Below are 13,424 nucleotides of genomic sequence, written 5' to 3' on the forward strand. Positions count from 1 at the left end.
ACAATATTTGAATATCAAATCTAAACAATATTTGAAGAAATTGATAAAATAACTATTTTTAATTTCTCCTACTAAAATGCTCAGAGAAAGTCTTTCATTATTTATCAAATATGGATTTAAATGATGCCAAAAAGTGATCAATTTTTGTGTAATAAATCCAATTTTTGTCAAGGCTTTTTGACAGTCTCACAGAAAACTTATGTTTGTGAATGGGAAGAATAATATCAAAATGTCCATACTACCAAAAGCAATTTACAGAGTCAATGCAATCCCAATCAACATACCAATGATGTTCTTCTCAGAGCTAGAAAAAATGATGCTAAAATTCATATAGAAACATGAGAGATGCTTAACATCTAAAGCAATATTATAAGGCAAAAAAAAAGCTGGAGACATCATACCATATTTTAAGACATATCACAGGGGTCAGCACTATGACAAAGCAGGTAAAGTCACTGTCTGCAGTGCCAGCATCTCATATGGGTGCCAGTATGTTTCCCAGCTGCTCCACCTCTTATACCCCTCTCTGTTATAGCCTGAGAAAAAAGTAGAAAATGCCCAAAGTCTTTGGGCCCCTGCACCTGCATAGAGACCTGGAAGAAGCTCCTGACACTTGGATTCAGATCGACACAGTTCTGGCTATTGTGGCCATTTGGGGAGTAAACCAGTGGATGGAAGACCCCTCTCTCTCTGCCTCTACCTCTCTGTAACTCTGCCTTGCAAATAAATAAATAAACTGTAAAAAACAAGAAGAAGAAGTGTTAGCACTGACATAATAACAGACACATAGTTCAATGGAAAAGAATAGGTAGCATAGAAATAAACCCAAATTTCTACTGGCAACTCATATTTAACAAAGGAACTAAAATGAACTGGAGAAAGAAGAATCTCTTTCACAAGTGGTGCAGAGGAACTTGATTATCCGTATGTAGAAGCCTGAAAATAGACTCCAACATCTCTTACACTATGTGAAAGTGAACTCACAGTGAATTAAAATCTAATCATAAGACAAAAACCCAAGTAAACATAGGGAAACTCTAAATATTGTCAACAGACAATAGCTTTTGGGTAAGATTCCAATAGCAATAGTAACAAAAATAAAAACAGAGACATTTGAGTATATCAAACTAAGATACTTCTTCACAACAAAGTAAACATCAGAGTGTAGATACAGCGAACAGAATGGCAGGAAAAATTAAAACTCTGAATGTTTACAGATTTCCAGAACATTTACATAAATTGGAAAAACTCCAAAAAATACAGTGAAGAAACAGGCAAGGATCTGAATAGACATTTCTCAGAAGAAATGTAAATGGTCAAAACATGTGAATATACCCAATGTCACTAGGCATTATGTAAATATAAATCAGAACACAATATCAGTCCCCAACACCTGTGGGAGAATACAACGCTCAGATTTTTGTGTGTGCAGCAAGTGGGTTTAGAGGACCCTGTTCACCTCTAGAGATCAGAGTCTACAGGGAGGTAAAGAAACCTTACTGCTTTCCTAATGGGCTTATTAAGTTCTCGACCAGTGCCTGTTAGTCTTGCCACAAACTTTCTAGTCTCATTACTTTCCTTCTTCTTCCTCTTCTCTGTGACTTGTAAAATAGTATACATTCTGTATACTATGGATACTTTTGATTTATTCCTTTGGTCTCTTATGAAGTTCCTCCACATAATCACAGCCCTCAAAATATTCATTCATTTATGCAGTCTGCAGATTTCATGAGCTACTAAATTCCAAGTAGTATGTTAAAGGCAAGATCTAGGCCTAACAGAAAAGTGGTCTGAATTCTGTGCCTAGAAGAGGATTTGGGACATAGTAGAACTTCAGTGAAGTGCTATGTGAATGACATGCACTCAGTAAATGAGGAATCTAAAGCATACACTGCATTTAAGCAACACAGCAGCTGCTACTCACCTCGGGTAGAGCAACTGAGAGGAATAATGGGAACAAAAATAAGACATCAATAAGTTGAATAATAACAGAGAGAAAACAAAATGAGATAGATGCCAGCATTACTGACCTATTTTTCAGGAATTAAATTGATAGAGAGGCTGGCATTGTGGCTAAGTGGGGTAAGCTGCAATCTGTGAGGCCAGCATATCATGTGAGTTCCACTTTGAGTTTAGGATTCTCCACTTCCAATTTAGCTCACTTCTAAAACACCTGGGAAACCAGCAGAAGATGGACGAAGGACTTGGGTCCCTGCCACTCACGTGGGAGACTTGGATGAAGCTCCTGATTTCAGCATGCCCCAGGCTCAACTGTTGAACTCTCTGGGGTGTGAGCCAGCAGATGAAAGCTATCTCCATCTTTCCCTCTCTCTCTAAATCCACCTTTCAAATAAACAAATATTTAATAAACAAATTAACTGATTTCAAAATACACAAAAATATGAACAATATTATATCATCTTTATGCCAAAATGATAAAAAATAACAAATGCTAGAGAGCATATGGGAAAAGAAAACCTTCATATATGGTGGGTGAAAACACAAATTAGTGCAAATGTTATGGAGAACAGTATGGTCATTCCTTAAAAAAGATAAAAATTTGGCCGGTGCTGTGGTGCAATGGGTTAAAGCCCTGGCCTGAAGGGCCAGCATCCCATTTGGGTGCCAGTTCTAGTTCCAGCTGCTCTTCTTCCAATCCAGCTCTCTGCTATGTCCTGGGATAGCAGTAGAAGATGGCCCAAGTCCTTGGACCCATGTACCCATGTGGGAGACCCAGAGGAAGCTCCTGTCTCCAGGCTTCAGAATGGCACAGCTCCAGCCTTTGTAGTCATCTGTAGAGTGAACCAGCTAATGGAGGACCTCTCTGTGCTCTACCTCTATCTGTAACTCTTTCAAATAAATAACAAAAATTTAAAATAAAGATAAAAATTGACCTACCATTTGACAGTTATCTTGCTCTTGGCTATAAGGACATTTTATTAGAAGGAAATGAGAAGAGCTTATCAAAGATACAGCAATTTTCCCATAACACAGTCACTATAATAGAGTTCACTGCAGCCATGATTTGAATCCAATCTAGCTGTCCATCAATGAAAAAAATAGACAGGGGAACATCATTTAGATACAAAAAAGAACAAAATATTATTAAAATTAATTGAAATAAGCCAGAAACAGGAACACAAATGTCACATGGTCCTTGTCACATGTGGAAGTGAAAGAAAATAATGGATCTGAACAAAGAACTGTGATTATTAGAGGCTGAGAAGGGAAGCAGCTAGGGATAGAGGGGGATTGGGTAATAGGCAACAAAATACAAAGAGGCAGAAGGAAATTCTGGTGTTCCATAATATAATTAGATGACTACATTCAACCATATTAGGTTCTGTGCAAAGAACTGGAAGAGAGGAGCTGGTAGCCTCAAATCATGGAGAAGAATTAGAAACTGTAGTTGCTTGGGGGCCAACAATGTGGCACAGTGGGCTAACACCCTGGCCTGAAGCACCAGCATCCCATGTGGGCACCAGTTCTAGTCCTGGCTGCTCCTCTTCCGATCCAACTCTCTGCTATGACCTGGGAAAGCAGTAGAAGATGGCCCAAGTCCTTGGGTCCCTGCACCCAAGTGGGAGATCTGGAAGAAGCTTCTGGTTCCTGGCATCAGATTGGCACATCTCTAGCCATTGCAGCCATCGGGGAGTGAACCTGCAGAAGAAGACCTCTCTCTCTCTCTCTCTCTCTCTCTCTGCTGCTACATCTCTCTGTAACTCTTAAATAAATAAATCTTTAAAAAATTGATAAAACTGTAGTTGCTAAGCTTGATCAGTTTTTACTGCATAAATGTGTGCAAATATTGCACTACATCCTGTAATAATGCATGACTAGTACACATTAATCACAAATTATTTAAATAAAATTTTAAAAATCAGAAGCATTTCTTTATATTAACAATGAACTATTTGAAAATGAAATTAGAAAAACATTTCCATGCATAGTGGCATAAAAACCAGGAACCAATGTCTTCAGCATTATCAGTGAATCAGTGATCAATCAGATTCACCCCTCTCAGCACTCAGCATTTGCCATAGACCTTACCATGGCGATTGTAGGTATATAGTAGTAAATCAATGGACAGGAATCCTTTGTCTCTAAATTTGTTAAATAAATAAATAAGGAATTCATCAAAGAAAAAGAGATATCAATTTGGATGCCAGGTCACAAAAACACATGCACTTGAGCTATTCTCCATTTTGTGACGCCAACAAATCTTTCAGACATGTTACATTTTCAGAGACATTTCTGTAATCTTGCTAAGCTTTCTGGAAATCTGCCTTATAGCAAAGGGTTTCCCAATTCCATTACACTCATGATCTTTCTTTTGTGTGAATTATTAGTTTACCATCTAGAGATAATTTATGGTACAAAACTTTTCTATACATGCATGTTTTCTCATTTGTGAGTCTATTCATGGGAATTGAAGACTGATTCATAGCAGAAATACTTCTTCCAAATTCATTGCATAGACTTTTGTTCCTTATGAATTCTCTGAAGTCTGTTGATGTCTAATTCCTGGCTAAAGGTTTTATCATATTTACAGCATGCAAAGAATATTACCTTTTGTGAATTCTATATCTATACAAGCCTGAAATAAAGAAAATGTTTTTACACAATCATTATACTCCTAAGAAACCACCTGTGTCAATTCTCTGATGTACCATTGACTTCTGACAAACAACCTTTTCACACTAATAATATTTATAAGCTTTCTCCCTTACATGAGTCTCTGTTGGATAGGATGTGATTTCCACCAAAAAGGTTTGTCACAATACTTAACATTTATTTTTTTGGAAAAGCTCTTCCGCCTTCATTATATTGTTAGGGTCCTCCCTTGTTCAAATTCCATGATGGATTATGAGGCATTACCTATGTGAAATGACTTTCTCACATTTATTTCACTCATTAGATATATATGTTGTGCATGCTGATATAAGGAGAGATTTGGACAGAGCTTTCCAACACTCATTACACCCATAAGGTTTCTCTCCCATGTGAATTCCCTGTTGTCTTATGAGTTATGGCTTCTAATTAAAGGGATTTTACTTTCAAAGGGGTTTTTCCCTATATGAATTTGATGATGTACAATGAGGGCTGAATTATGGTAAAAGGCTCTGAGTCATTACATTCATAAAATTTCTCCCCATGAGGATTCTTTTATGTTTGATGAGGTCTGATGTGTAGCACAAAGGCTTATTCACATTTATTACATTCATGCATTTCTCCCCTTGGTGAATTCTCTAATATTTCATGAAATATAACTTGCACAAAAAGGTCATGTAGAAAATTCCCTATGTGAATTCTCTGATATCTTATGAGTTATGAATTACAGCGAAAAGGCTTTCCACCATCCTTACATCCATAAAACCTACCTAAATTGAGCAACAAAGATATAGAAAACCTAAACACACCCATAACCAGATGGAAATGATATATCAGTAATAAAGACCCTTGCCACAAAGAAAATCCCAGGCCTGGATGGCTTCACTACTGAATTCTGACAGACATTTAAAGAAGAACTAACTGCAATTCTTCTCAAGTTATTCAAAACAATTGAGAGAGAGGTGATGCTCCCAAATTCTTTCTATGAAGCCAGCATCACCTTCATTCCTAAACCTGAAAAAAGTGCAACAGAGAAAGTAATTATAGACCAATTTCCCTGATGAACATACATGCAAAGATCCGCAAAAAAATTCTGGCAAATTGAATCCAACAATGCATCAGAAAGACCATCCACCCAGACCAAGTGGGATTTACCCTTGGTATGCAAGGATGGGACCAACCGCTTTTCCACAGTCATTTCATTTATTATTATTATTATTATTTATTATTCATTTCATTTCACCATGGTGTGAAGTCTCTGATACTTTCTGAGGTTTGACTTCTTGGCAAAGGTTTTTCCAGTCATTGCATTCATAAGGTTTCTCCCCTGTGTGAATTCTCTGATGCATTTTGAGTTGTGACTTCTGGCCAAAAGTTTTTCCACAGTCATTGCATTGATAAGGCTTATCCCCTGTGTGAATTCTCTGATGATTTATGAGGTGTGGCTCAGGCCAAAGGTTTTCCCACAGTCATTGCACTCATAATGCCTATCTCCTGTGTGAATTCTCTGATGCCTTCTGAGGTTTGAATTCTGGCCAAAGGTTTTTCCACAGTCACTGCATTGATAAGGTTTCTCCCCTGTGTGACTTCTCTGATGCTTTCTGAGGTGTGGCTTCTGGCCAAAGGCTTTTCCACAGTCATTGCATTCATAAGGTTTCTCCCCTGTGTGACTTCTCTGATGATTTATGAGGTGTTTCTTATGGCCAAAGGTTTTTCCACAGTCATTACATTCATAAGGTTTCTCCCCTGTGTGAATTCTCTGATGATTTATGAGGTGTTTCTTATGGCCAAAGGCTTTTCCACAGTCATTACATTCATAAGGTTTCTCCCCTGTGTGAATTCTCTGATGATTTATGAGGTATTTCTTCTGGCCAAAGAATTTCTCACAGTCATTACATTTATAAGATTTCAACCCTGTGTGAATTCTCTGATGTCTAATGAGATCTGACTTCTGGCGAGTGGTTTCTCCACAATCATTACACACAGGAGGGTTTTCCACTATATGAGAGCTGTGATGGAGGGTATGGCAGAATTTATTACTGAATGACTTCCCACAAGTTTTACATGCAAAGGATTTCTTCCCTATATTTGGTCTATGATTCATTCTAACATGTGATTGGTAAATGACAGGTTCCACAGGCCCAATATACTTATAAACATTCTCTTTTTTGGGACTTTGTTGATGTATGCTGAGGTTAGAATTTTTATGGAAATCTTGTACTATTTGAGTTGTCTCGCCAATAGTGGCAGTTGACTTATTACAGGTTTCTACCATAAAAAGCTCCTCAGATTCACAGAATATATTCTTCCTTTTGAAGACTTTCCCTTGTCCAATTTGTTGAAGTGCCTGCTCCATGGTCTGAATTTTGTGCTATTGATTAAGAGGCTCACAGAACTGGAGAGTGTTCCCAGGTACCTTAGTAGCATGAAATTTCTCTCCAGTTTGTAGTTGATCAGGCCCACAATGCGGATACACATTGTGACACATATTGTATTCTTCAGGTTTTATTCCTGTATAGTTTCTCTTTTTGATACTCAGTTTTGGAACATGGCTTATACTTAAATTAAGTGTTTTTCTGAATTCAACTCCCTTGGGAGTTAATGTCTTATTATTTTTCATAACATCCTGATTCAGATTTTTCTCCAGACTTTTCTGGTTGGTCTTTATCAGTTCATCCAGTTTCATGGCAACTGAAGTGAGAAAAAAAATGATGTCACTAAATCAAATACAATTGTTTCTCGTAGCATACTCATGTCAAAGGAATGAAGTTACTTGTATTTAAGAGGGATAAGATGTTAGGAAAAGTTCTGCATTGGTGCCTCCTCACTCAGGGTGCCACAATGTGAGGAAAAGAGTTGTAGAATAGAGGAGAGAGTGTATGAATTTAGAGCCAGACAGAATTTATTGAGAGAAAATTAATCCACAGAGGTGGGTGACCAACTGCCTGCATGTACAAGATGGAGCATGTGACAGAAGGCCCCAACTCCCAGGGGCCAGATTCTTTTAAGGAGGGCTAAGGCTGGGCATGGGGGTAGGGGGCAGCAGTGGAGGGGAATTCCAGGAACTGGGTGGGGGCCTTGGGAACCTGGAAAATAATGCAGGGTGGGGTATGAAGGCAATAGGCTGTGAGACCCAATTGAGTTTCAAGGGCAAGGAATACATTCCGAAGTTTATCTCCCTTGGGCAATGAGGGAGAATGGCTCAGGCTTATATCCTCATTCCATCATAAGAGTTTAACAAAATGATTAGAAGATACACATTTATGAATATACATGTTTTCTCCATATTACATTAATGTATTAAATTGTATACATAGATTTCCAATGTTCATCCATGATCCTGTTTACTGCCAGAATTTTTTTCAAGTATGATTAAATGGTTTTTGTGGTAAGATGTCTTAAGTCACTGCTTGGGATGCCTGTATCTCAAAACAGTGCCAGTTTAAGCCGAGGCTACTCTGCTTCCAATACAGCTCTGAGATAATAGATACTGGAAAGCAGCAGATAATGGTTCATGTGCTTAGGACCCTGTGATAGAGATGAGTAGCTGAAATTCCAGGCTTCTGGATTCAGATTAGTCATAACTGTTGCTAGTATTTGGGGAGAGAGTTAATAGAAAATCTATTTCTCACTGTTTCTCTCTCACTTTCTACTTTCACAAAAATGAGTAAGACTTCACAGAATGGACTAATATTTAATAAATATATTCCTCTGTAATCTAGAAACCAATTTTTCCCTGTCCATTTTTTTTTCAGTTCACTTTTTAATGTGTTTTTATTTATTTATTTGTCAGAGTTAGACAGTGAGAGACAGAGACAAAGATCTTCCTTCCACTGGCTCACCCCTCAAATGGCAAATACTGTTGGAACTATGCCAATCCAAAGCCAGGAGCCAGGAGCTTCTTCCTGTGGGGAGCAACCCGGACTAGACTAAGTTACTGGAATTAAGACTTATTCTATGCATCTGCTCTCCCACAATATGGGACTGGGAGAGGAGAAAACAGCTTCTACGCAGCTGCCTCTTGCCAACTTGAGTGATGACCTCCAGGAGCTGATCCTGCTCCTGATTGGAGGAGAGCAGCGTACTCGGCGTGTGGGCAGCCGAGTTGGGATTGGCGGAAGAGGACTATAAAGTAGGAGAGAGACAACATGCACCAGGAACATCTAAGGGGAACATCTAGCTGAAGGAACACCTGTGCAGCCCCGGAGAGAGCCGGCCGGCGGTGTGCCACTCCCCTGCAGAAGTGGGGAAAGTGGCCAGGGGGAACCGCCCTTCCACAGAGGTGGAAGGGACGGTAGCCAACCCGGGAAGAACCAGCAGCAAACCCGGGGAGGGCCGAGCAGACGAAAGAACAGCGCAGGGTCCTGTGTTGTTCCTCCACGAAGAGGGGGAGCGACATAATGGTGCCGTGACTCGGATAGGAAGCCTAGGCAGGGTTTAGTGTCATTCCCCCACGAAGACGGGGAGCGACACTTCCTTATCTCCATTGTAGGTACAGGGGCCCAAGCATTTGGGCCATCCTCCACTGCCTTCCTGAGCCACAGCAGAGAGCTGGACTGGAAGAGGAGAAACCAGGACTAGAACCCCGGGGCCCATATGGGATGCCAGTGCTGCAGGGGGAGGATTAACCAAGTGAGCCATGGCGCGAGCCCCTTTTTCAATTCATTTTTAGAAAACTTGTGGGTTTCATACTTCTGTGATATTTCAACCATAAATATGGGGAAGTTTTACTAGATCATTTCCTTGAAGGTAAAGAGTGAAATATGTCTATACTCTAAGTAGGATCACATTCATGGGACAAGATTTGAATATGTGGTTGTCTCGTGTTCTGTCTTCCCAGGGAAACAGCATTTGTGAAATTTTTCTAATGAAAATATCTGTTTTATCTGCACTCTTACAGTTTCCCCATATTTCTAAGGAAACCTGACATCCTCAGCTTCATAGAACTACAACAGTTACAGAAAGTCCCAATATACCACCTTGGCTATACATTCCCACCAGTTTAAAGAATTTGTTTCTGCAACCCAGAGTCTGCTCAATTATTGAAAATTGATTTCTAACTCATTGTGAAGACATCAGCCCTGGTTACCTCCTCTTGTTTCTTTCTATAAACACTCTTCTGTGATAATTTGAGTTTCTGGAGGTTTTTGATCAGTTGTTGATTTTCACAGAAAAGTTCATTACCTTTGCCTTTACCAGAGATACTGATCTCCATAGATACTGTAGAATGTCTGTGTCTGAATCACAGGACCAGCTGTCTTCAGGAGGAAGACTTGGGAAAAACTCATGGAAAGAACACCAGTCAACATCTGCTGCACTGCTTCTATTTTGGCCTCCCTGCCTGTTATGTGCAGACTGACCTGGAAGGCTCTGATGTGGGCATTCTTCTCCCATCCAGGGCTCTGCTCCTTGCTCCAACTTGAAGATCAAGTCAGGTTTGGTCATGCAGTACCCTATTAATGGAAACAATGTAGACTTTGTGAAATCACTATCTTGGGTTAATTAAAGAAGTACAGCTTGGTCCAGGAGCTATGTAACAAATGTTCCAATTTGACATCCTTCCCAGGTGGTAGATATTCAGGTTATTCATGGACTCAAATTCTATACCTGTCCCTCATTAAACTTTATGAATAGTGCTCACTTATTTGTTAAATAGTGAGAAAATGTTACCATTGAGCACGTGATGAGTGTCACTCACCCAGGGAGAACAGGCTGCTGTAGGTCTCTAGCATCACATCCCTGTACAGGATTTTCTGAGCTAGGTTCATGTTCTGCCATTCTTCCAAAGTAAAGTACACAGCCAGGTCTTCAAATGCTATCATCACCTGTGATAGAACACTCCTGGTCAACATGTCAACTCTGTCACATAATAAACAATGGCAGTTGTATATCTTCTACATGGGTATGGAAGAAGAAGGAAGAATGCCATTTCATTTCAGATTTGTTAAGCATTTGGACAGCCACACAGAAGCATTCAACAGGGGATCAAACCTATGGTATAAAGGTTGTGAAAAATGCCCAAGCTGGAGGGAAACAGGAATTTCTGTTCAGAAAGGCCAGACTATGTCAAGGGCAATTGCACAGTAGGCTGAAAGGGGGACAACAGTCACTCTGGAATGAGCAATGTTCAGAAGAATGTAGAAGTATTCAGGGAAAAAGACAAGAAACCATCAGGGAAGTTATGAAGGGATTGAACAGTGAAGAATTTCCAGGAAAACACTATACACAGTCAATGCAATTATGGCAGAGAAAAAAATATTTTAAAAGAGACAGTAGGCATTTAACTTAGTGTTTATGATGCCAGCTCAGATACTCTATCTCTGCATCAAGTTTCCAAAGTTGGATTTCAGTGTCAGCTCCAGTTTCCAGCTCCCAGCTAGTGCAGAGTAGGGGAAGCAATGGTGATGCCAACCAAGAGGGACGCCTAGATTCCATTCCTGACTCTTGGCTTCAGTTGTGCCCCACCACTGCTTGATATGATTATTTAGGCAGTGAAGAAGTGCATGGGAGCTCTGTAGCTTTCTGTCACACCATCAACTTTTTTCTCTACCAAGCTCATAAATATTTTAAAATAAGGGAGGAGATTCAAGAAAGAATAGAAAGTAGCTTTAGCTTTTTCCATAATTATTCTACTCATAAACATTTAAAGAACTGAAATAACATTATAACAAATTAAAGTAAAAGCAATGGAGTTATTTACCCAAAAACAGAACCTGAGAAATTCTGCAGTATAATCTGCATTTGTGACTGAGGGAAATGCAGAGAGATTTGTTTGAGAACCTGCAGTAGGCACCAGCATTGTGGTGCAGCAGGTAAGTCCCCACCTGCAATTCAGACATCCCATGTGAACAAACAATTTGAGTCCTTGGTGCTCCACTTCCAATTGAGTTCCCTGCTAAAGTGCCTGAAAGAGCAGTGAAAGATGACCTGAGTATTTGGGCCACTTCCATGGTTATGGGAGACTTGATAGAGTTCCAGGCTCCTGGCTTTGGCCTGGCCAACCATTGTGGCCATTTGAGGAATGAACCAGTAGATGGAAGACATCTCTTTCTCACTATCCATACCTCCCTATCTCTATTACTCTGCCTTTCAAATAATTTAATAAATAAATCTTGGGGCTGGCACTGTGGCACAGTAGGTTAATGCCCTGGCCTAAAAAACTGGCATCCCATATGGGCACCGTTTTGAGACCCAGCTGCTCTACTTCTGATCCAGCTCTCTGCTATGACCTGGGAAAGCAGTAGAAGAGGGCCCAAATCCTTGGGCCCTTGAACCCATGTGGGAAACCCAGAAGAAGCTCCTGGCTCCTGGCTTTAGATCAGCGCAGCCCAGCCATGGCAACCAATTGGAGAGTGAACCGTTGAATGAAAGATCTCTACTCTCTCTCTTTCTCTCTGCCTCTCCTCTCTCTATGTAACTCTGATTTTCAAATAAATAAATAAATCTTTTTTAAAAATCTTAAAACATAAAAGAACCTGCAGTAGATTATTTTCCCCACATCATCCTTACTCTAGCTCAGGATCAAGTTCATCTCCTCAAACTATTAAGGACTGCATTGCTCTAACAATTAAAAATAAATGCAACTGGTTTGTGTTTTAGCCCTACGTAACTCTTTCCCTGGCAGAATGCTAAGTGTTTATTTCCAGGGTGGCACTAAAACACTGCCTACTACATCATCTGTATAACACTAAAGATTGTGTTGGACATCATGACCTCAAAATTTAGAACATTGTCCTTGAAGCTTCAACTGAAATCATATAACAAATATATATTTTGCTATGGCAACAGAAAGATGAGAGATGACACTACCTTACCTTGGATAAATGCAATGCTTGATAGCCATGACATATTCACCATTCATCTTGTTTTTATATATTCCCTGAAAATAAAATTCATCTTCATTTATCCATTTTCATTAATAAATTATTATAAATCTAAAAAGAAATCTGACAGCAAGCTGGGGAATAAGAAAACCACTTACAGTGGCCAGTGTGATCGCACAGTGGGTAAAAGCCCCAGCCCGCAGAGCCAGCATCCCATATGAGTGCCAGTTTGAGTCCCAGTTTCTCTACCTCAGATACAGCTCCTGCTAATATGACTCGGAAAGTACTGGAGGATGACTCAAGTGCATGGACCCCTGCAACTATGTGGGAAACACAGAAGAATCTCCTGCCTCTTGGGTTTAGATAGGCTCAGCTCTGACCATTGTGGCCTTTTGGGGAATGAACCAGCTGATGAAAGACTCTCTCTTTCTCTCTTTCTCTATCACTCTCTGTGACTCTGTCTTTCAAAAGGATAAAATGAATATGTTTTAAAAAGTACACAATTTGCAGGTGATGTATTAATTTTCTTTGCTCTTTGAAATATCTGGAGGTGCCCTGAATCATACCTGCAAGAAAATGTGAATGCAAGGAATTAAAAGAAAATTTATTTTCTTTCCTTCTACATTGCATTGTAGAAAAAGGAGTGATAAAATGAATAAAGAATCTTGAATATATAGAGAAAATTTCAACTTCACCGTGGAGGAATAAATGTTCAAACATGTAAATATATAGGCAAGTGCCCCCACCTCTATTAAGTGGCAGAGATTAACCAGAAGTTATCATTGCTTTAATGAAAGCATTGCCAAAATTTTATTAAATGACAATGTAACAACGAAAAACAGTAAAACTTTGTTGTTGTTCAAATAAACTATGTTCAGTAAAATTTACACTAATGAAAGTTATTTTGGAGACTGGCACTGTGGCTTAAAAGGTAAAGCAGCTGCCTGTATCCCATATGGGTACAAGTTCAAATCCCAGCTGCTCTACTTT

The 13,424-nt window shown here is 39.5% G+C and overlaps 1 protein-coding gene across 1 annotated transcript in view; it reads right to left on the reverse strand.

Moving 5' to 3' along the window:
• Positions 1 to 5,631: 5,631 nt before the first annotated feature.
• Positions 5,632 to 13,424, reverse strand: part of LOC103345784 (zinc finger protein OZF-like) — a 44,221-nt gene continuing 36,428 nt past the window's right edge. Inside the window, 5 exon segments of the mRNA XM_070067668.1 lie at positions 5,632 to 6,055; positions 6,058 to 7,302; positions 9,972 to 10,064; positions 10,310 to 10,436; positions 12,426 to 12,490. Coding sequence (XP_069923769.1) covers positions 5,841 to 6,055; positions 6,058 to 6,967 — 1,125 coding nt within the window. The 5' untranslated portion in view covers positions 6,968 to 7,302; positions 9,972 to 10,064; positions 10,310 to 10,436; positions 12,426 to 12,490 and the 3' untranslated portion in view covers positions 5,632 to 5,840.

The sequence above is a fragment of the Oryctolagus cuniculus genome (assembly GCF_964237555.1).
Source record: "Oryctolagus cuniculus chromosome 17 unlocalized genomic scaffold, mOryCun1.1 SUPER_17_unloc_3, whole genome shotgun sequence".
NCBI lineage: Eukaryota > Metazoa > Chordata > Mammalia > Lagomorpha > Leporidae > Oryctolagus > Oryctolagus cuniculus.